At 35.0% G+C, this 24962-nt stretch overlaps 3 protein-coding genes across 4 annotated transcripts in view; 2 read left to right on the forward strand and 1 right to left on the reverse strand.

The window, feature by feature from the left end:
• Window positions 1-701: 701 nt before the first annotated feature.
• Window positions 702-6490, reverse strand: LOC132179774 (probable receptor-like protein kinase At1g49730). Its single transcript, XM_059592544.1, has 9 exons — window positions 6296-6490; window positions 4299-4850; window positions 3098-3385; window positions 2711-2972; window positions 2579-2631; window positions 2251-2318; window positions 2036-2125; window positions 1609-1693; window positions 702-1525 (listed from the first exon to the last, which is right to left on the reverse strand). The coding sequence occupies exons 1-9, from the start codon at window positions 6369-6371 to the stop codon at window positions 981-983; spliced, it is 2019 nt and encodes a 672-aa protein (XP_059448527.1). The 5' UTR covers window positions 6372-6490; the 3' UTR covers window positions 702-980.
• Window positions 6491-10627: 4137 nt separating this feature from the next.
• LOC132178943 (PI-PLC X domain-containing protein At5g67130-like) lies at window positions 10628-13849 on the forward strand. Of its 2 annotated transcripts, XM_059591531.1 has the most exons (9): window positions 10628-10703; window positions 10818-10883; window positions 11109-11228; window positions 11312-11449; window positions 12348-12437; window positions 12553-12856; window positions 13100-13323; window positions 13483-13569; window positions 13662-13849. In XM_059591531.1, the coding sequence occupies exons 1-9, from the start codon at window positions 10698-10700 to the stop codon at window positions 13695-13697; spliced, it is 1071 nt and encodes a 356-aa protein (XP_059447514.1). In that variant the 5' UTR covers window positions 10628-10697; the 3' UTR covers window positions 13698-13849. The 2 variants fall into 2 exon arrangements, with proteins under 2 accessions (XP_059447514.1, XP_059447513.1); XM_059591530.1 differs by having other exon boundaries at window positions 13483-13849.
• Window positions 13850-15297: 1448 nt separating this feature from the next.
• LOC132177204 (PI-PLC X domain-containing protein At5g67130-like) overlaps window positions 15298-24962 on the forward strand; it is a 15065-nt gene continuing 5400 nt past the window's right edge. The window contains exons 1-3 of the mRNA XM_059589453.1: window positions 15298-15303; window positions 15897-16028; window positions 16304-16441. Coding sequence (XP_059445436.1) covers window positions 15298-15303; window positions 15897-16028; window positions 16304-16441 — 276 coding nt within the window. The remainder of the gene's footprint in view (window positions 15304-15896; window positions 16029-16303; window positions 16442-24962) is intronic.

Raw genomic sequence — 24962 nt, forward strand, 5'->3', positions numbered from 1 at the left:
CACGATTCACTTACTCGACATGAACCTAATATAAAATTAGTAAGTTATGGTTGAAAAATTTGACCCGTTTAATTAAATAGGTCAGGCTATGGTTAACCTATTCAATCTTTAAGTTTTATATTCATGTATCGACATAATTTGAACTTTACACTTGACATTTAGGATTAATAATGTTTTTTTATACAACTTGTGAACATGATACGAAATTAACACAAAATTAGTTGTGAGGGCTTAACTTTTTTAATTAAATGAGTTGAATTATAATTAATCAATACAATTTTATACCTAGGACTCGATACAACTCAAATTGAATCTAATACTTGAACAAAAATTGCCCTCAAGTCAAATCAGCATCTACTAGACTTTTTGTCACCTTTAAATGTAAATGGAGTGTCAGGAAAGACTCAGCCCTGGCTGCATCCAATCTCAAACTCTGATGCTTTTCATACAAGTAACAGGACCTGTTTTTGAGTTTCAGATTCTATTCTGTAGTACCATATCTTTGCTTTATTACAAACAAGGAAACCAATCCTCTCTGAACATCCCAGTTACAAACATGTTCTTTAAACTGCAAGAATATTGGAAATTTTATGATAACTGCATCAATTTAAAACAACATTACAGATACCCGGCATTTCTTTTAGTCAAAATTGGCATAATGATTTGATCTTGATGACAGAAATTTTTACAATTTCATGCTGTATACTCAGGAATAAAACTGAAGTGATACTTTCATTTCTCCCAAAATTTCAACAAACATAAAACAAAAACGTGTGACTGCTCTTAAAAACTCCTTTTTTCTCCTTTAACCGAAGCCAGAAATAATCTTGATGTCTTCAATTTGCCTCTGGGAGATGAAAACTTTTACTTGGTGAGGATGGAAAAGCAAGCATAATTGCAACCTAATTCAAGCCCTCCTAACCAATGCTTTCAACAATGGCTTAGTCCATGTCCAACTGCTTCTACCCAAATGATTGGCATCAAAGAGAGAGTATATTGGGTGGAGACTGTGGAGATCCAGTTTCAAGTAAAAAGCTCCTACTACAATATGACCTAGATGTACTTGAGGAAGAAGCAAGATATCTTCCATCTCCACTGTGAAAGATTGCATCATGCCTATGCATTTTCCCCTTGCTTGTCCTTCCTCTCCCTTCAGTTCCTTCATACTCTTCATCTTCCAATGCTTGTAAAAGGCTGTTTTGCATTGGGTCAGAACTCTCATATAGAAGCCTAAGAATCTGTTTAATCGAAGGCCGAGCTCGGCCTTCTCTCTGGGTACACCATCTGACAATAGAGACTACTGTTTGAAGTTGGTCTAAGTCACAAGAATCCCTGATACTAGGATCCAATAGCTCAGGTAGCCTTGATTCTGATGCAGTGTAAGTTTGGGACCATTCCACTAGATTCTTATTGTCTTGTATTGCTCGTCTTGCAGTCACTATCTCCAGCAGTAGCACGCCATAGCTGTAAACATCGCTTTTCTCAGTGAGTTCTTGAGAGACAACATATTCAGGATCCATATAACCTGGAAGCCATCCAACATTTAGATCTCTTTAGCACAAAAAATAGATAATTCATGTTCAAGCGGTCATATGGCTTTTCCCTGACCTGGAGTCCCCCGGATAACAGTATTTACTGGCTCAAAACAAATAGAACCATCTTTCGAAGCATGTGCAAGGCCAAAATCTGCAACCTGGAAAACAAGACAGCATTTGTACACATTATTCCAAAACTTTTGACATGGTGCTTGAATGTATACATTTTTGTTTTAGGATGCAGAATTCCAACAAAAGAAAAAGAAATGAAGGAATTACGGACACATTTCTCCAGAAAAGAAAACTCTTTTGATTTATTTTGACACAAACATGTGCCCTCTTCCTGAAAGTACTCTGGTTAAAAAAGAGAGAATTGAGAGATACAAAAGTGAAGAACACTCCTGAACTCTATTTAGATAAAATGTCATCTCTTTCGGTACACTAATTAAGGATTCAGAATTATGTACAAAAGCTACATGTGCATCCAACATATAGACTACCTTAGCCACGAAGTTCTCATCTAGTAAAATGTTGCTGGACTTAATATCTCTGTGGCACAGAGGAGGATCACAATAGAAATGGAGGTACTCCTGCGTGTGAGAACAGCAAATAAGAAAAGCAATTCTGTAAGATATTAATTTAGTTTTACATAGATCTGAAAATTAACAAAAGCTAAGCAACCAGCCAAAGAGATGAGCATAATTCTGTAGATTACCAGAGCATTAGCCACGTCTATAGCAATCTGCATTCTAGTCCGCCAACTGAGAGGAGTTCTACCAGGAGCTGCACAAACATGAGATCAAATTCATTAAGATAAACAGGCATCAAATAAGGGGGCTTTAGATGGGAAAATTTAATAAAGAAAACAAGAAAGGATAAAGGAACAAGTTCTTTTGTTAATCTGTCTTCTATAGAATTTTTACGCTTGATTGGGCACACGCTTATGTGTGTGTGTGTGTGTGAGTGAGAGAGAGAGAGAGAGATAGAGAGGGCTCGGCCAAAGGAGGGGTGGGTCAGAAAAGAAATTGAAGCACGAAGCATACCATGAAGATGATCCTTTAAGCTTCCATTTGCCATATACTCATACATGAGAAACCTGCCATGAAGCAAACAAAAATATTTAATGTTGCCAATACATGAGGGGCATCACTCAAGAGGATGCATAGACGAACTACCTCTCATGTTTTGCAATGCAAAAGCCCCTTAGAGAAACAAGGTGACGATGATGCAGTCTAGCAAGAAGCTCAATCTCTCTGCAGAAATCATCCTCCCCCTGCTTCGAAACTTTGTTCATACGTTTTACTGCTGCCACTATGCCATCACTAAATTGAGCCTTGTAAACTGTTCCAAATCCTCCTTGCCCAATGACTGTGTTGAAATTGTCTGTTGCCTTCTTTATCTCCTTATAGGTGAATTTTCGGAACATAGATGAAGGAACTACACTTGACCCCGAATCCCAAAAAAATACCCCCCAAACCCCCAAAAGAAAAAAATGATAAATAATATGTTGATATATGGGAATGTCAAGGGTGGAAGTGTCCATAAAAGATTCAGGGCCATACCTTCCTGAAATTTTCGCACAGGCCGAGGAGGAAAAGCTTTTGAAGATGTCTTATCCATATTTTCAGAATCCTCCAGCTCTCTGTTTTTCCTGCGAATAAGAAATACCAAGACTACCAGCATCATAACAGCAACTGCTGTAACAGCAATCCCGACACCTGGAATCAATGTCAGGTGATAGCGATGGTGGTTTTTAGTTGAGGCTATACCCAACATTAGTTGGTGTGGGCTCTCAGCAACCAATGGACTTGGAGAAGCCACAGGCTGCAAAGATGGGGCCGGTTCTGAAACTGGGATCAGATCAGAAACAAATGATCATCAGAGACAAAAGCACCACAATAGGAACCCCCAAAAAAATAATCAGAAAAGCTACAAAAATGTATGAAACTTTGCGAAATGATAGTTAGATGAGGCAACAGATCTTTTCATTATTTTATTCTCTTTTTATTCTCGAGTATAACTGGCTTTTGTTAAGTACTTAATGAAAAGTATTTCCCTAGTAAACTACCCAACTCAGTCGCTGCTTGTTCAACCGGAGTTATTTGTGTAAAAAAAAGTTCTAACTTTTAACCAATTGGGGGATAAAGAATCGTATTGATGCCAGTCAAATATTAAAAAAATTGTTTAGATTTAAGAGTAAACTGCCTAATTTTAAACATGGTAGAGTGACGCTTTTGGGGTGGCTTGGCCCCCACAAATGGCCAGGGGGTGGTTCGGCCACCCACCACCCCCAGCCATTTTGGGGGTGGTTCAACCACCCCAGATATCATATATAAAAGATCTATTTCTCCAACCCTCCTTTTCAGAATATATATTAGTAATGACATAGCAAATGGATGAACGACTTGATCATATCTCATCAAGAAGGACCCATTATACTTGAACATGTGAGTCACTATAACCACGTTTACCATTATCCTACTACCTATAAGTAAGAGTTTGACATTCCTGAAGGTGAAAACATAAAAATAAAGAAAATAATGCAGATAGATAGGTTCTGATGGACATTTCAGTGCATTATTTCAATTTCAAAAGCAGAAATGCCAAATCCCTATGAAATACAATATAGGAGTATATAAGAAACAGGAGCTTTTGCACCATCAGCACGAGCTGGTATTTCTCAACACATAAACACCCACATACTAAAAATCCATTATTTTCCAAGATTATTGGTTTAGACTTGGTTGACTTCAGTATTCATACCTGGAAGTGTGCTGATCCCTTGAACTCCAAAGAAACAGCTTGCAGTTTCGACAGACGAAATGCCATCAACTTGGCTTGCAATTGCAACAAAAGTTGCATCACGGCACGTACTCAGTGTCATATTATCTTCAGTTCCTATCAGAAGATGAAGGTATGTGATGCTAGCATTTACACATTTCTTGCAATTACTTTCCTCTGAAAGTGGCATTTTGCAATTTGCAGCCACATCCACAAATTTTGGAGACTCCAACATCTGGGTGACAGTTGTCCGACCCTCACACTCATAATTAACTGGAACTTTTGTTCCGAACCCGCAAAACGCTGTTGCATTTCGTGTAACTCCATACAGGTCCAAAGTTTCTGATATGGAATGTAGGCAGATTTCAGACGTATTTGCAGCAACCCCTAGGTTGCCTGTGGCATTTGCATAGCGAGCAATAGAAACTGCAATAAACGCATTAATGTAGCGGCAACACTTTCCTCTGTCATCTTTAGTGGAGCACATTGAGGCGACCATGGTGAAATTAGATCCGGTCAGATCTAAAGGGCAATCTGCAAAAATTAGTGAAGGTAATTATCAAACATGAGAAGTTCTCTGATTTACAAGTCTTTATCTGCAGCATGCACAATTGATTATCTATTCAAAACGCAGGAAACTTCTCATAAAGAAAAGTTGGCAAAACATCAATCTGATTTACATAACTTCCTCACAAAGTGAACTTAAAAAAGTTATATTTATTCAGTAGTCCCTAGGAGAAGTTGTATGGCTAGATAACATGTAAAATCCTTTTCTTTTTAACCCCAAGGGGCAGCACAATAGGCCAGGATCATGCCTCATAAGGTGGAGGCCATTGGTTTGACTCTTTCCCTTCCCCTCCCCCTTGGAGCCACTCTCTTATCCCAAAAAATAGGCCAATTTTTTTTTTTTTTTTTGCCACGCTGCCGTTATGCCCAACATGGATGTGTTGGACCCAACACCCATGTTGCAGTCTTGTTCTTTTCCTTCCTTTCTTTTTTTTTCTCCTGCGCTGACAGAGTTGATGCTCATTATCCATGTCCAAAACCACACCATAAAATCCATTAAGCATGATCTTCAGAAAATAATGACCCAATAGTATCACGTATGATGTATCTAATATCAATTCAGGAGCTCCCAACCACAATTTCAAACAAGTTCAGGGATATGAAATTTCTAAAAAAAAAAAAAAAAGAGCACTGCAAATGCTTGTAGCCCAGATAAAAACAATAGAAATGGCTTCTAGAACTAGATGGAAGTGTAGAGAAATAAGAAAACTTTACAAGATTCGAACTTCGTGAAGAAGTTTTTACACATCTTCCAAAATTTCTTAATGCTTATTAATGCTTTTCTTAGGAGTTCTTCAAACCCTGAATTCTTTCCTACACATGTGCATCCTTGCAAGCTTTATTCAGAACCCAAACATAATAAGGCCCAATACAACAAAACGATTTTTTTCCATCGCATTCACAAAAAAGCACAAGCAAAAATCTCGCAAACCAAAAGAACCCAGCTGCATAGTCATCACCTACAGTGCAAATTCGTGAGACAAACCCAAAAATGACAGAAAAAGGACACATTGAAATGCCCATTAAGCTAAAACCAGAAAGAAATACAGTTTTAGAAATTACAATGACTCAAAATTAACACATAACGCAGACAATACCCAGTCCCACATAAACAACAACATACAATGTAACGCTAAAATCTCAGAACAAAAATAAAAACCCAAATAAAAGAATAACTCAGATTATCAGTTAAAACCCATTTTCAGAACCACCATTTTAACCAAAATAGGCCGCAGAAACCTCCCCCCATAACATCAAATAAACGAGGACGAAATAGAGAAACAAACAAAGGTAGCTTCTTTAAATAATACTCCTAACAACAAGGAGGTTAAAGAAAGAAGAAGCTAACGAATCAAGTGTAAGAACAAAAAAGTGAAGCTTGGAAACAAGGAAAAAAATCAACTAGAACTAACCAGCCATTATTAGAGGAGGCTGCATTCCAAGAAACGAAAGGAAACCCAGCAAAAAGAGCGTCGCGAACATTCCCATGACTCAGACGAAGAAGGAAAGTCGCCCCCACAGAGACAGAGAGAGGAAGAAAGAGAGAAAGAGAGACGGCAGTGTGAGAGTGTGAAGGCAATGAGAGCGAGTTTTGACCGTTTGTGTGGAAAAATGCCCCACACACTCACTATCAGTCTTTTCTCCGTCCCTCGAATTCTCAAACATGATTCCCAACTTAATGCACAATTTGCACAGCAAAAGCACTGTGGGGTTCGTTAATAGCAGATCTGTGTTCCCTTTGTTCTTCCATTTTTTTTATTTTTTTTTATTTAAGCACATTTTTAATCTAAAATTATATTGAAAATTTTCACTCTAATTTTATTTCTGTATGTGTAATTTCTATGATATTTCTGACATTGTTTTTTTAGAGAGCTTAACATTTTAGAATGTAGGTCAGAATTGCATAATTTAAAGAAAAATGTCGCATGCTCTTTAAAATACACGTGAGAATCAAGTGTCGTAACTTGTAAGAATATATGTAACGTGTTCTGTTAATCTTGTTAATAATCACTATGTGAGAAACGCATGCTGTAATAATAGATGTAGTGTAACAAACTAAGTTGGAGGAAAACTGTCATTTTTCAATAGAATATTTCTTTTTTTATCCTTGCGCTGTAAACAAAATGACAGAACAAGTGTTGTAGTTTTTCAACCGTCCATATTTTATTCCAACTTTTTCATGAAAAGATAGTGGGAGTAAAGTTAAATTGGACCAAACTAAAACACATATGTTAGTAATGTTTTTTTTTTACAGCACTTAAAGTGAAATCCAATCAATTATTCCATTTAGATAGATCCAAGGCATCTAGCAACAACTTGTTTCTTATGCAAGTGCTATGCATAGGTTCCATAGGTGATATTAATGTGAATAAAGATGTATACCGTTTTCTTTCAACTCAGTGTATTAAATTTTTATTTGTTCTCAAGAGTACGTGATTTTCATATATATTCTTAAAACATCATATAATAATAGGAGTCATATACTGTAAAGACAGATAATTGAATAGTTTGAGTTTGAGAAATTTCTTCTATAAAAAAAATTTGTTTTTTTATGTTTGGAAATTTTGAGTTGCCTAATGCATGTTTTTGTCTTTCTTGTTTGTTTTTCTCAATTGAAAAATGCATGATAATCAACAAAACACCATTTTAACTTTTTAAGATGATGGTTCCAATCTTCATGTGCTTACTGATTTGGCAGCATGTAAGAAATTCCAAAGAATAGGCGTAGGGGTTGAGTGTAGCTTGGGTGGGACCCACGACTGTTGATTAGCGTGAGTAGACAGCAAACCCCAAGCAAAAAGAGGACCTAGCATGACTAATCTTTATGGGCACGGGTCTTTGGAACATTATAAATAATAACGTTTAATGGATTTTAATATCTATATACATATTATTATAAAGTAATGTTACTATCGTTAGCGATTCGAGTAATAAATTAATTGTAATCTTACTTTAGAAGTTATATTTTTATCTCATTATTATCTAACCTTATTGATGTGACAGCTTTGTTGAGGTTTAATAATGCTCTGCTTTACTTACTTAGATGGCTTTTAGAACATGACTTGCGAGGTACCACATTGAATGCCATAAAATGTTTTGGCTTTTCTCACTAAACACTAATTGATTTTCAGATAAGATGATCGAAGATCCGATCCAACAAATAGTATCAAAGTCAATAATGTCTCGCTCTGCTCACTTGAATGGCTTTTAGAACATGTATTGCAGGATACGATTACGAATGCCATAAAAGGCTTTTGCTTCATTTACTAAACACCAATTAATTTTCAGATGAGATGATCAAAGACCTGATCTAACAAGTTTGAATCAACCCTTATATCATATAATTTTTATTTTATTTTTTTATTTTAGATGATTAAGTTTATTTATTTTTATTTATTTAAGTTTTTGATTTAATATAATATTAATTTACCCTTCTTTAGTTACATATTTCACGTGTTTGTCACTTTAGAAAAAAAAAAAAAAAATCATGTGTTTGTGCGACTTATTAAGGAAAGCTTAAGATACAAGTGTGAGAGAGTGTTGAAATGTTAATTTAGATAATAAACCTCAAACTTTTTTTCTAATATAAAATTAAGCTTTTTGAAATAGTTAATCACAGTATTATAGTAATAATTTGCGATGAAAAAATAAATAAAAAAGCTTAAGATTCAACACAAATAGGACTCATTTCTTTTTATTTATTTATTTTTTTGACTTGGTGTAAATAAGTCGGATACGGATTAGTTGAGTGCGTGGGGCTGAGGGCTTCTTTAATTCAATGGGCCCGAATCCGTATGTAAACGACTGGAACCACGTGCACCTTGGTCTCAAGCCATGGCTTACTAGCATTAAATTTTCTTACCTTAAAAACAAAAACAAAAACAAAAATAAAAACAACAAAAAATAAATGAATTTTGGTTTTATGGTCACTACACCCCAAGAACAAAAAGATAAGGTTTTAAAAAAAAGATAAAAGGTTAGAGAGATCCGACGTCGGAGGTCGGGCATAATCATCCCTGATGTTTAAAGTTAGCGAAGGGTAGGAAGAAGTAAAATGACAAAGTCTAAATACGGAAAATGGAGATGCATCCATGATGGGGAAACTCCCATTTTCTTATATAGATACATTGTTCCCGTATTTTAATGGTAGAGCTTTTGAATTTTCTCACTAAAAACCGCAATATCCGATACAGATTTTCCCGTAATAGTAGGTAATTCAATTATCATCGGCTCTGAGAAGTTTCGGGGTAGATGGGCCTTATGGGCCCTTCAATGATTGGGAATAATAGTAACCCCTCAATATTTTTAGATCGTGTCGGTTCATAAAAATTCTAACAAGAAAGTTGAATTATCAACATGTAGGCCTTAAAAGGGCCCTGCAGGGGCAATTTATACCAAATTTCTTGAAGGTAGGTAGCAAGCATTTGATGTTGGTATACAATAATTACATCAACAAATGAGCTTGTGGATCCATTATTTTCTTTGATTGATTGTCTGTTTCATTCTTTTAGTTAAAGAAAATAAAAATATGGACTCATTATTTTGAACCTATATTCTACAGTAATTTGATTGACCCTTTTGCAAATAAATTAATATTTCTATCCTTTTCACTCTTTCCTTCTCACATGTACTTGACCCCATAAGGAGGAATCCAATTCATAACAGAGATTACGACATATATCAAGAAACAAAATAATCATCACTTCCCATGATAATTAGTGGAAATTATTAAACTAAACAAAATTTTTAGTTGTACTAAACAAATTCTTGAGAGTATAAAAAATATCTTAAAAGATCGCTGCGATCAAGTGTTTCAGATTTATCTTAATCTTCATAGCATTTGAAACTACTTCGAACGTGATTGCGATTAGATTCGATGGCCCTCTATCAAACAATGTAATTCAATCTTCGTTCAAACCTAGTACAATGGCCCTTGCAATCGAGCATTTCAAAAGTTTTGAAATTTTATGCCTTGAAGTCTTCCATTCAAATAGCTTTCGATTATAACTATGATTGGTGTATTCTTGAACTCATTTCAACACCTTTTGAACAAGCTTGTAATCGAGGCATTTGGATCGACATGTTGAATCTTTGAAAACATGTCTCATCCGAACGCCATTCAATAGGTTGCGAATGGCCTCTTCTAATCTTCACTTTAAATCAAGTTTTGAACTTTAATTTAAGAACCGACTTAGACCTTAAAGTGAGATTTATAGCACAAGAAGTTTTGACACTTAAGGTAGTAGCCAAACCACCCCTAAAAGATCAAATGAAAAAAAATAAAAAAATAAAAATGTTAGGATTGGCACCTGGGGTGGTCCACGCCATGGTAATCCCCATTTTGCAAGTTGGAGTGGTTCGGCTACTCTCAAACTAGAGCCACCCTTTTTTATTTTTTTTTTAGAAAAAATACACTTTATCTCTCTAAGTATCCACATATTTGCGTTTTAGAGTCCAATATTTAAAATTGATGAAAGACTCGCACAATGTATCTGACGTTGGCAAAAAATACAATTTGTCTATTTGGACTAACGAAACCAAAAACCAAATTTGGAAAAAATAAAGTAGTTAAACTAAGCAAAAAATAAAAATATTTAACCCAAATTGAATTTACACAAGTGCTTTCACTGTTTCACAATAAAATCGAAAGTAGCGATTCTGAAAGTAAAATATTATACGCCATTTATTTATGCTTTTATGCCTATATGTGTGTACCAACTCAAAAAACACTTGCTTTTACTTACAAAAAAACAAAAAAAAAAAAACTTTCTTTTCTGTCTGTGATCCTATCCAATAACAGCAAGTCAGCAACCAATGAAAGTACGTACGTACTTACCTTCTCTGCTAGATTTCTATTCATCTTCTTTGCTTTCAATTCTTCATCATCAATGGTTGCAAGAATTCATCAACATCTAATTCTGTGTTAACCTGCAGAAAATAATCTTTGCTGCAACTCTGTGTGCTGCAGCTTTTCTCTTTGGTTTCTCCACTGCTCTCAAGGTACTGAAAATCATGGGAAAGAAAAATCTCTCTGCTTCCTTTCTGTTTTTTTCATAATCTGGGTATTCGGGCGTGGCCCCAACTAAATTTTTGAGACACCGTACAAAACATCCTCTCTACGCGGGTTGAATTTGATGCTTAACGAGGCACCGGAGTCAAGTGACTCACGGCTCCAACCAACCCGGGTTGAAACTCTCTCTTCTTTTGCATCTTCTTATATGACAGGAGGGACAGACATGTTTTTCAAACAAAGATTGCGATTCGGGGCGGCACTGCGAGATTTGCCGGGCAGCCGGCGTACAACCACGTTGTACTAGAACACAAGCTATAAGTCCCACTTCTAAGGTTGTAATGTTAGAATATGAATATTTATTTGTTGATTTATTTGATCTGAATAATTTAATTAAAAAATTATTTGTATTGTTTAGGTGAAAGGGCTAGCGTTTAATAGATACTCTTGGCTCACCACCCACAATGCGTATGCAAGGACAGGGGTTAAATCGGGTACAGGGTTTGTGATTCTAGCTCCAACCAACCAGGAGGACTCCATTACCAGTCAGCTCCATGTATGTTTGTTTAATTTGTTTCCGTTTGTTTCCCGAGAAATTGAGGAGAGAAAGAAAGAGAAAGGTCAATTTAAGATAGTCTGGAGTCTAGGCGGCTCGATTGTGACCACTTATTCTCTTTCTCAAGACTCATCCACTCTATAATTCATGCATAGTAAGCGCAGCAGTTTCCTTACATTTTCCTTATAAACTTCACCATAATTTCCTTTTATTTATGCCATTTAAGTATTCTTTAAATTATATGTTGAATTATAGATGAAAAAGAAAAGACTTTTTATATTAAAATAATGTTAAGGGAACTAAAAGTGCTACCCTATTTAGGGAATGATCCAAATATGTTTCAAGTGATTTTTTTCGAAGTTTTCCCTACATTTAAGAAATGAAATGAGATTAGGGAAGTCACTGTTAGTGATCTAAAGATCATAATAATAATAAATATTATTATTATTATTATTATTAGAACGGGTCTATTGGAGATTAAGGCCAGAGCTCTTCTGGTTTTGAAATTTTTTCTTATATGCTCTTGCATTTCATGTGCATATTGTATGTAGGTTATCATGCCAAAAGTCATTGCCAGCTGAGGGCGGAACTACATATAGGTCCAAGGGGGTTATAATCCCTGGCCCTCGGTTTTCAAAATTTCTCTTAAAATTTGTTATAATATATATGCATTTTTAGGCTTCAAAATTAGATTTAACCCTTATCAAAATTAGGCTTGACCTGTCGTTTTTACTTTAACCGTCAATGAAAAATTTTGGTTCTTTCCCTAGCCGGCCGATGCCTTCACATGTTCCGTTTCTTATCGGATAATTATAGAAAAGAATTAATAGAGAGAATTTCCTTTTCTACCCCATTTGCATACTATTTGATCCAATTTTTTTTCTTTTTTCTTTTTCAGAATGGTGTTAGAGGGTTGATGCTCGATACATATGACTTCAACAACAACATCTGGTTGTGTCACGGCCAATGCAACGACTTTACAGCTTTTGTAAGTATATATTCATTCTAAATTTGATGGATTAAAAGATCCAAAATTTGAAATTGTCATGTAATTCAATTTTCAAACAATTAATTGATCTGAAATGATCTGGTTAATTTACTAGCAACTGGCCATTAATGTTCTGAAAGAGATTAAAGTATTTCTTGAAGAAAACCCATCAGAGATCGTTACCATTATCCTTGAAGATCATGTTACATCACCAAATGGGCTAACAAAGGTGTTTGATGCTGCTGGCCTAAGGCAATTCTGGTTTCCAGCATCAAGAATGCCCAAAGATGGTGGAGATTGGCCAACATTTGATGATATGCTCCAAAATAATCAACGTTTAGTGGTTTTCACTTCAGACCCATCCAAGGAGGCACTTGAAGGCATTGCCTATCAGTGGAGCTATATGGTAGAAAACCAATGTAAGACTTCCTATTCTCCTCCTATTTTGAAAAACGCACTCCCAAACGATAGCCTGCAAAATCGCAGGGCCAAACAGACTAAAAAACATGGATTTTTTACGTTTTCAAATTGCCATCATTTTTTCAAACGTAATCTTGAATTGTTCTTTTAATTAGCCTACAAAATTGTGGAGTTAAATGCACTCTAAGAAACATTTTTGAGAAATTAACCGAAGCTAAATGTGGTTTGGTGGGAATCTACAGACGGGAATGGTGGTATGATACCTGGGTTGTGCCCTAACCGAGCAGAATCGGCTGCCATGAACACAACCAGTAGATCACTAGTCTTGGTGAACTATTTCCAGAGTAGGCCAAATAAAACTGAGGCTTGCAGGGATAATTCAGCTCCCCTACTTAGCATGGTGAACACCTGCTATGAAGCGGCGGGTTATAGGTGGTCTAACTTCGTTGCTGTTGATTTTTATAAGGTATATATATTAAAGTATTCATTAAATGATTAAATTTACCTCTTCTTATCAGCTTAAACTTTTAGGAAAACTGATGATTTAACATTAATATACATATGAATTGTGATGAAGCTCTTCTGTTTTTTAATTATATATATGTATTGCATATGAACATTTCAGAGGAGTGATGGTGGTGGAGCCCCAGAAGCTGTAGACGTGATAAATGGTCATTTAGTTGGTGGGTGTGGAAATATAGCATTTTGCAAGGTCTCTCTCTACCTCTATCTCTCTCTCTATCTCTCTCTTCTTTGATGTAGAGCTCATGAACTTAATTATTGCAATTTGAAAATAATGAGCAGGCAAATCTGACTTCAGGAAGAGGTGGCCCTCTCTAGGATGGTGTTGCCCCCACACCCATATACATATAAAATGTATCTTTTCATGTTGAACAAGATGGACATAAGATTGTAAAATTTGAGATTTTATTTATTTTATTTTGTATTGGGGAAAAAGAGAAGAAGTCAAGCATGGCAATCTTCCATGCAATTACTAATTGAAAGCTTTTTTTTTTTTTTCCTTTGCAATATATAGTTAAAATGTGTCGTAATTGTTAAATCATCAAATATCTTAAAAGCTTAAACTCATAGAAAGAGATAAATTTAATAACTTTATCATTATTTTAACAGTAATTGTATTCACTTTATTACTTTCCCTTGTTGTTAGTCATTGACATTGGAGGAGAGGCATGAGGGTTCAGCAACGACCCAAGCATATATGCTTGTTGATTGCTGTAAAATTTTCAGCTTGTGAGTTTTTAAAATAACAAAATCAAGGGAATTTTTGAGATTAATCCATGAGTCAACGTGCCAAAACAAATCATACATCAATTTTTTTATTTTTTTATTTTTTTTTATTTTTTTCAGTTTTAACTGCATAAGTTTTTCGTGATTTTTATAACATTCTTGTTTGGATGGGTCAAATTTCATTCTTGTTTTTGGATTGTGTTGTTTGGCAAAATTTTTATAAAACATGATTTTTATAACATTGGGCAAAATTCTGAGTTTGTGAATTTGTACCAAATCTATTTACAAAATCAAAAAACATGAATTTGAAAACAAAACCAAAAACGTGCCGATAGTGCTATTTATGGTAACAATTATATTACCTCAAAAATTTTCCAAGAGGTTTATCTATACTAGTTTGATTTCGATGTGATTTAGAGTTAAACAATCTGTTTAGTCTTGACAAAAGTTATATAATTTGTTTTAGAATTTGACATGTGACGCGTGTTGTGGTTTATACTTTGAGAAATGTTATTTAGTAGGCTGTTTTATGATTATCATACAATTGAGATGACATTGAGTGAAAATCAGTCGTCCTTTATTTTTCATTTTTACAAGCCCTAATTAATTCAAATGATTTCACAGTCACGTTATCTCAGTTATATAGTAAATACTATTTTCTCTTATTTCTTTTTAGAGCTTTTCGTTCATTCGTATAAAATAAGTTTTTAAATGAAACAAGAAGATAATCTACAAATATTTCTCTTTGCTGCCTCTTGAATATTCTGAAAACAACTTCTAACTCTTCTGAAAAATCCCTCTTCATTAGTGAAAAAGGTATGTCGCCTAATCGAATAGTTTTTAGCTTTTCTTACGAATTTTTTTATTTTTGGTAAAATAATTTCCTGATTTATCTCATCCAAATTAATCCTTAATGTATTGTTTTAAGCTTAAAAGTACATGCAGTAATTTAAATATAAAAAGAAAAAACAAAACCTTCAAACTCAAGTAATAATTAAAATACTTCATGAAATCAAAGGGCCACCACTTTCTTCTCTGTTCTTTTAAGAACATGAAAGATCATTATTTTAATAAATATTTTATTTTCATTATCAAGACATCTCAAAGATAATACGAACCACGATTTTCATTAATTAGTAATCAAAGAGGAGTAATTAATTTCCTCCATTTGTGAGAAAACCGAAAGGCAGCCATGGAGGTACGTGTGCTTCTTCTTTCTTCTCCTTCTCCTTCTCCTTCTTACTCTTGTGACCTAATCCATTATCCACCTCCAGAAATTCATTTTCATTGCGATTCTGTTGGTTGCGACGAGCCTTCTCTTTGGTTGCTCATCCGCTGCCACGGTACCTACTTAATTCCTATCATATATATTAGACGGGGATTAATTTGCAATAAGCTTCATGTGATATAAAAATGTTCTGAAAACTTTATGTCGTATGCAAAAATACTAAATACGTTCATGCATGCATCCAACTTCTGTCTAATGTTTTTGTTTTTTTTTTTAACAGAAACCGTCAAATAACAAACATGTCTTATGGATGACACGTATCATAATCTGATTGATGTTGACTTGACATTTGACTGTTTTTGTACAAAAAAAAATAGACAGAAGTCGGGCACAGAAATGTACCTATTTGTTATTATTGCATATGCCACATAACATTTTTATACAAATCAATTGGTATAATCACAAAAACTGATTTTACATTTTTTTTTTTTTTTTTCCGGTCATCATCATATCGTTCCCCTTCTCTTTCTCTTTGTTTTTTGACCGTTGATAGCCCAACACAGGTGGGGCAACCATGCTTAACCTTCAGGAACATTGCGAACTGCGATCCAGGCATGGATTGTGCGAGTTGCATTGCAAACGGAAATACATTGCCACGATGTACCAGAAACAAACCTATTAGTCCCCCTTCGGTGGTCAGTTTTTTGTTTATGCCTTCAATAATGTGGCTTGCCGACCCATAAGCCCAACACTATTCTTGCTGTTATTGCAGGCCTTACTCCATGCAAATAGCTTAACTTCTGCGCTCCTTAAAAAACCCTTTTTAACTATAACTATTTTCTTAGCGTGGATAATTTTTAATTTATTTTATGCCTTTTTTTTTTTTTTTTTTTTAATAATGTATTTTGTTTCTATATTTATAATGCTTTAATGCAATAATATCTTACCAAAAAAAAAATGGTTTGAATAGGTGAAGGGGCTTCCATTTAATCGCTACTCGTGGCTGATGGCACACAATGCATATGCTAGGTTCGGAGTGAAATCCGGAACCGGCAATATAATATTGACTACCACAAATCAAGAGGACTCCATTACTGACCAGCTCAATGTATATGATCTCTATACTCTTTTGTTCGGAAAGTTAAAAGCATTATATTATTTTTCCTTTGGTTTAAGCAAAATGTAGAAGAATGCCGTAGTACTAGGTTTTTTTTTTTGACACGTCCGCACAAATGGAGGAAAATGATGAGGCATATTCGAACTAATAACTTTCGCTTCATGAAACGTGGTCTTTAGGCGATTGAACTATTCCTTAGAGACTATTTGTAGTACTAGGTATTGCACGGGGTGTATAGCTCTAATATGGATATTGCAACGGTGCGATAACTCTGATCTAAAATGATCGGTCCAAAATGTGATCGCACATGAGAGAGAGGAAGGGGTGCAGGCCATAGAGGTGGTCATTGAGGTGACTAATTCACCCCAGTGACTAGGGGTGAAACCATCCCTAGGCTTGGGGGACTAGTGCCCCAAAAATTTAAAAATCCCTTAAAATGTGAAACTTAATTTTTTTCAAGAGACGAACTCTTAAAATTAATTTTTTGCTCCCAAATATTTTTTCTAGTTGCGCCCTCCTCCCCTAAAATTTTGATTATGTTCCAGTTATTTGCAGACATTTTTGGGGTGGCTCAATCATCTCTTTGGCCACAAAGGGATGGTTTGGTCATTGGGGATGGCCATAAGGGATGATTTGGCCACCCTTATGACTTGCCCGCGGTGCAAGCCACCCCTTCCCTCTATTTGTTGTTTTATTATGGATAATCAATTTAAAATAAACTACCCAAATTAAAACTATTGCACCAATATCCTAAGTATTAATTGCATACTATCCCAATCTGTATTTCTCACAGCCTGAAAAGGTCCTTTTGGCTCAACTTTTTTTTTTTTTTTTTCCTAATTAAATGTGATCAAAATACCGAAAAAGGATAGGCTCCGCTACAACATACCCAAAATACGAAAAATAATGATGCAAGTAAACAAACAATAGTAGAAAATGGGAGGCTCATTTTTCTCCTTCAATATTTGAGTTTGTGATATCTACATATATCTAATCATTTTATTGGGGCATTTGGTGCACCCACAGCTTTAATATACACAATTCTTATCACTAATAGCCATCTTAATATACATGTTTAATTCTAAAGCAAATTTGACACTTCGTGTTTGCCTTTTAAATGGGGTAAAAAATAAAAATTTCTCCTCGAATTGTAAAATATTACTGATAATCTTCATTTTTCAGATGAAAGAGAAGCTGTTTTATTAATTACTCTAATTATGTTTAGAAGTGATTTTCTCTGGCAGAATGGTGTTAGAAGGATAATGCTTGATATGTATGATTTCAACAACACTGTTGAAATAATAAATATGAGGGAATATAAGCGGAAGCAATATAGAAAATAAACAAAAAGAACTTATAGGTGGTTCGGTGTTAGACACCTACGTCCACCACTCGGAATACTCCTAAGGGCTACATTGTGCTCATTAACTTCTTTTTTTTTGTCTACAATACAAAGGTCTCTATTTTTAGGGTAATGTCTAAATATAAGTTTGGTAATCAAATCCCCTTGATTTGATTACAATCCCAATATATGATTACAATCAACCCATAAATAAATAAATATGGGGGAATATAAGCGGAAGCAATATAGAAAATAAACACAAAGAACTTACGGGTGGTTCGGTGTTAGACACCTACGTCCACCACTCGGAATATCCCTAAGGACTACATTGTGCTCATTAACTTTTTTTTTTTTTGTCTACAATACAAAGGTCTCTATTTATAGAGTAATGTCTAAATATAAGTTTGGTAATCAAATCCCCTTGATTTGATTATAATCCCAATATATAATTACAATCAACCCATAAATAAAGAATATTTCAATATCAGCATAATTATGGAATATATGAAAAATATAATATATTTTCCATATATTCTAACATCCCCCCTCAAATTCAAGGTGGAATATTCTGGAACATTGAGTTTGAAATCCGAAACAATGATGACGGCGGTGGTGGAGGCAGGGAACGGGCCGTAGATGATGACGACTACCGGAAGAGATAGAGGCTTGCGGGCGGCTAGCGACTGCGGCAGATGGCTGGTGAATGCAGGTTCAAAAGGCCTGACAACGGGCCAAACTCCAAAATGGGCCGACAACGGGCCAGGGCTGACAATGAGCCAAACTTCAAAAGGGCCCAACAATGGGTTAGGGCTGACAACGAGCCAAAAATCAAAAGGGGCCGACAACGGGCCAAAATCGAAAAGGAGCCGACAACGGGCCAGGGCTGACAATGAGCCTAAAATAAAAGGGGCCAACAACAGGCCAGGGCTGACTATGAGCCAAAAATAAAAAGGAGCCGACTACGGGCCAGGGCTGATTATGAGCCAAAAATAAAAAGGGCCGACTTGGGCCAAAAATTAAAAAAAAAAAAAAATAAATAAAAATAAAAAAAAAATGAGCTCACTTGGGCGGTTATCAGATCGGCGCACCGAACCTGACCGGCTCGTGGCGCGCGTGATGTGGTCCACTTGGACCGCTTCTTCTTCCATTTTTTTTTTTTTTTTTCACTTGGCTGAAACCTTCTTTTTCTTTTCTTCCTTTTCTTTTCTTTCTTTTCTCTCTCCTCACTCCACGCCACACGCAGCACCTTTTTTTTTTTTTACTTGGCTAAAACCTTCTTCTTCTTTTTTTTTTCTCCCTTTTCTTTTCTTTCTTTTCTCTCTCCTCACTCCACGCCACACGCAGCACCTTTTTTTTTTCACGCCTCTTGTCCCTTCTTTCTTTTCTTTCTCTTTCCTCCATTCACTTGTTTCTCCACACCTGTCTGTCCCCATCTTTCTTCCTCTTTCTCTGCATATTTTGCTGCAACAGAGATGGCCATGCATGACTGGAGGAAAGGACGCTGGCATAACCGGAGGAGTAGATCTGGATGGCGCGGAAGCCGAAGACTAAGGCCGGCAGTGTTGGAAGCACTGGTTGCAGGGAGATTTGTGGCGGTGAATCGTGGAATCGTGGACAGCCGGCAGTGCCGTGGCTGCTTTTGGAGTGACTTGCTGGCAGTGGAAGGTGTCGTTCGGCAGTGACAATGGCTATGGAAGGCGTCGTTTGGGAGTGGGATGACGTCGGAGAAGGCCAGACGATGGCGCGGCTCTGTCGGATGGAAGGTAGGTTGAATTGGCTGTTGCTGACTGGTGGTGGGCTTTGTTGTGGTTGTCGGCAAACAGTTGACTTGATCTTGTCATGGCAGGTTGGATCGGACGATTGTTATGGAAAACAATCGGATTGACAGACAGAAACATGCTTGAGGAAAAGAAATATGAGATAAATTGAACAGCAAAAAATAAGAAAAATAATTTGAGTCCACAAAGAAAGTGGCTCTGATACCATGTTGAAATAATAAATATGAGGGAATATAAGCGGAAGCAATATAGAAAATAAACACAAAGAACTTACGGGTGGTTCGGTGTTAGACACCTACGTCCACCACTCGGAATACCCCTAAGGGCTACATTGTGCTCATTAACTTTATTTGTCTACAATACAAAGGTCCCTATTTATAGGGTAATTAATAAATATAAGTTTGGTAATCAAATCCCCTTGATTTGATTACAATCCCAATATATGATTACAATCAACCCATAAATAAAGAATATTTCAATATCAGCATAATTATGGAATATATGGAAAATATAATATATTTTCCATATATTCTAACAAACACCATCTGGTTATGTCACGGACAGTGCAACAACTTTACAGCCTTTGTAATTGTCTTAACCCATCTATAATTTAAATACCATTTTTTTTACTCAATTTAAGCTTTTGAGATAAATGTTCGCAATCATGGAAATTGAATTTAAAATTTTCATTTCTTAGTTTTTTACCTAGATTGCTAGCAATTTGGACAGTAAATGTGAGAGAGCCCTTATGGTGCCTATTTCTGAGCATGTCTCAGGCACCACTTTTTTTTTCCCTTAATATTTCAAATACCTTTCATTTTATGATAATAATTGGGTAGCTACAGCCTACCAATCTCTTTCTTCTTTAACTTTATGGTTTTTGTTTTTAAGAAAATGTGTATAATACAGCCACAACTATAATTTTAGGGATTGAAGTGTTAGACTTACATAATTTCTAGTGTGTGAAAAATTTAAAATTGGGGTTTCAAACTAGTGGGGGTAGAGGGTCACAATTTATTTTTGCATTTGTCGAGATATGTGTATAAGATCCTATAGGTTAACCCTAATCCGTCCAATTTAATTAAACAGATCAAACTTCTCAACCTTAATTCGATAATTTTATGCTGGGTCGTGTCAGGTTTAATGTGTCAAAAGTTATCAGCCCTTATGTCGTGTGTTGGATTCAGGTCATGTCAAGACATGTGTATAAGATTATACACTTCAATCATAACCCGACTCATTTAATTAAATGAGTCAAACCCATAAACCCTAACAGGTTAATTTTGTGTTGGGTTCTCAAGTCGAGTCAAAATGTGCGTGCTCTAATTGGGGGTTACAGTTTCTAATTTTAAAAGCTATATTACTTTTGGGGATAAAATGATATTTCTAGCATTACTCTTCTAATTATATCTCAAAATTTTAGGATTTTGGTTGAAAAATCTATTGTTATATAATCCTGTAAGATTATTTTTCAAGCTAAGGTTTGGAAGTTAATTAGAGGATTAGAAAATAAAATTGATTTATTTCTGTTTAATAAGTAAGTTTAAACTAATTAGAGGTCAAAAGGTGTACCTCGCCTGTAATTCTAATTTCTAAAACACCTTTTTCAGTTAGGAAATTACATAAAAATTTTGTGGAAATTCTAAAATATTGGTCCTTCAAATTTTTCCTTTTTCTCTGAAGAAAAAGAAAAAAACAATTCCATTTTCCATTCTGGATAATAAATGCAAATCAAAAGCTCACATGGCCATAAAGAATATCACACACACTTGATACTTATTGCGACTCAGATTGGACAAGAAGTCCCAACAATAGTTTTCTATTATGGGAATTGCTAGGGAGCTAAATAAATAAATTAAAAAAAAATTCAAACTGATCTGGCAGACCGTGAGTGATAAACAAAGAAGAGAGAATTGCATTTTTTTTTTTTAATTTAAAAACTCTTGCCACGTGAGTTTGGAAATTTTTTTAGGTTTATTTGTTTGGCTCCCTAACACTTCTCTTCTACTATAGCTTTGTCATTTTTATTTTTTTTTGGTGACAATTTCCCAACGATAAGAAATTTCAAGGGGTAGTTCAATCCGTTAAAAACTACGTCTCAAGAAGCAGAAGTCACTAAATCGAATCTTCATCCCCGTTTTCTTCACCTTGTGTGGACATGTCAAAAAATAAAAAATAAAATAAAATAAAAATTGTGGGCTACCCAAAAACAACATACTATTTCTCAATCCATTACAGAAGCGGAATACCGCTTGGTGGCCCTTGCAACGACGAAATTATTTTTGTTAAGGATTCTTCTTCAAAAATTGTTTGTCTCTTCCTCTCCACCATTTCTTTGATGTGATAACTCCGGTGCTTTGTGTTTGGCATCAAATCCTGTTCGTTAAACATATTGAAATTGATTTTCATTTCATTGGCAAAGAGTTACCAATTGTGATATTCAACTTCCACACATCCCCACTCTCTAGACATTTTAGCTGTGAATTTATAAAAAAATTTTAATAAAAATTTTTAAACTCCAAATATTTTCCAAAAGGTTTGTCTAGTTACCGCCAGTTTGATTTTGATGTTTTTAGAGTTAAATAATTTGTTTAGCCTTGAAAAAAGTTACATAATTTGTTTAAGAGTTTGGCATGTGACGGGTGCTTGGTTTTCAAATTCTCTTTCTTTGGTTTTTCTCTCTTTGGTTTCTCTCTCTCTCTCTCTCTCTCTCTCCCATTTTTTATATACAAAAGTGCAATACCAAACACACTCTATATACGTACATGTACGTCACATAATTCGAATAGTTTTAGCTTCTTCTTTTTTAGGGAGTTTTTTTTTTTTTTTTTTTAATTTTTGGTGAAATCATTTGTTGGTCTCCGTTGAAATTAATTCTTAGAGCATCTCTAGTAGCTTAGCTAAAAGACCAATATTAGCTATATTTAGTTATTATTGCTCTTTTTTTAGCTCTAACTGAGTAGCTTGTCATTAGCTAAAATAGTTACATTGCTACCTTGAATAGCTCTAAATTGCTATTCACGGTAACACAGTAGATGACTAAAATATTGTTTATTTTTCTTTTGTTTATTGTTTCTTTATTTCACCTTTTTTCACCCAATATCTTTTATTTCTTCTGACCACCTTTTCACATCTGCCACGTCTCTCTCAAATACAAAATTTCTTGACACAAAATTTATCTCTCTCGCTCACAAAATTTCTTCACACAGTTGAATGAAAAAATTGAATGCAAAAAAAAAAAAAATTTCATGAAAACAAACCAATTACAGTTGGATGAAAAAAATTTATTGCATAGAAACACACGAACGGAAACAAATCAATTGCAGTTGGATAAAAAAATTTATTTATGTTATTAATTTTAAGAATTAGTGCCTACATGTGAGATGAATGTTCCTCATATGTGTTTATTTTGGTTTTAATGAATAATTTATATATATGCGTTTGTTTTTCCCTTTAATTAAGTGTTAACAATAATATAATAAAAAGAGAATGAAAAATAAAATTTTAAAGCAAGTAGAGAATGAAATAGAGAATTTGTTGGAGTGTGTAGTGAAAAAACAATAGCTAAAGTTAAAAATTGCACTTTTTCACTAAGTAAAATACCTAATGCTGCTGAAGATATTCTATAATTATAGGCTAAAAAAGTACATTTTCTGAAAAGGAAAAGTAACATAACTGTTTTTTTTTTTTTTTTCAATATATATATAAAAGAAAAACACCCTTCAAACTCAAGTAACTATTTAATTACTCAGAGGGTCATCATTTTCTTATATGTTATTTAAAGAACATTAAAGATCATTATTGTAATAAATATTTTATTCTCATTAGCAAAGCATCTCAAAGATAATCATACGAACCTCGATACTTCAGTTAAATGAAACAATAATAGAAAACTTTAATTATGTGCCAAACTTTGAATCCTTCCTTCTGTACATATAATCCATATATGTTTTTCTTTTCTTTTCTTTTTTTTTTTTTTTGTGTGGCTTTAGTTAAGTATTTATATAAGTAATCAAATTAAGAGGACTTATTTTCTCCATTTGTGACAAAACTAAAAGCCAGCTATATATGGAGGTACGTGTGCTTCCCCTTCTCCTTCCTTCTCTGGTGTTACACACACCTAATCCAGAATCCTCCTGCAGAAATTCATTTTCATTGCGATTCTGATCGCTGCGACGAGCCTTCTCTTTGGCCATTCCTCCGCTCCCATGGTACTTCCTTTCATATATACAAGGATAACATTTTGTCGTCGTTAAAAGTCTAAAAGTCATACATATCATATCAGCAAAGTCGTTTTGTCTTTGATCTACAACAACTTTAGACTCATTGCTGATAACTATTTATCAGCAACGACTTTTGTGAGTTGTCGCTAATAGTCCATGTATTAGCGACAATTGCTTCCATTGTCGATGTGGGTTTTAATTTTAATTTTATTTAAGATATAACATCAGCGACGACATAGGAATTGTTGATGATATGTTATCAGTGGCGGAGCCACGTTGCCCATTGGGGGTGCCACGGCACCCCCAAGGATTTTAATTTTTTTTGGTTTTAACCCACGGCACCCTTCAAATAAAAAATAAAGAAAAAAAAATCCTTTTACAAAAAATTCTATTCTTTTTACCCTCAAAATTCTTTTTTGTTTTAACTCATGGCACCTTCAAAAAATTGTTTTAACCCACGGCACCCTCAAAAAATTCTAGACAATTTTTTTTTTTTTTTTTGTATTTTTATCTTTTTTATATAATGTCGACATGTTACATTTTTAATATATCAATTTGAGTACATATTTATGAACTTTTATAGATATTTTTTGTAACGCATATATTGTGTGAATTACTAAATTTTTAGGATAAAAAAAATTTTTAAGACGCAAAAAAAATTTTAGTGTCACATCCAATATATAATGACCGGCTCCACCACCGGTAGTGGAGGACTTCTTTCATGAGGCACGAAACAGTGGAGGACTTCTTTTGTGCATGTACTTTTCACAGTCCTCTTTCGTGCATATCCTTTTCACAGGGGTAGTGGATGACTTCTTTTTTAAAAGTCATGTCCAGTACGATTATTGCAGTAAGAGGGCGTTTGGCAACAGCCTTCACCCAGGCCTCACTGTTTTTGCCCTTTTGCCCATATGTTTTTACACTTATGCCCTTATATTGTCTTGTTCCTTATATTTGCAAAACAACAGAGCCCCTGCAACACAAGTCGTTTCACCCCAACACAAGTCCTTATATTGTGGGGGGACCTGATACGCATGGGCTGGACGCGTGTTGGGGGAGAGAAATTCTGCAAACTAGGCGCAAGGGGGTGGGGGGCGAGAGAAATCTCTGGGCTTTCCCTCGCCTGCTTCAAACGCGTGGTAGGGGGGAGAACTTCTGCAAACAAAGCC

The sequence above is a fragment of the Corylus avellana genome, chromosome ca4 (assembly GCF_901000735.1).
Source record: "Corylus avellana chromosome ca4, CavTom2PMs-1.0".
NCBI lineage: Eukaryota > Viridiplantae > Streptophyta > Magnoliopsida > Fagales > Betulaceae > Corylus > Corylus avellana.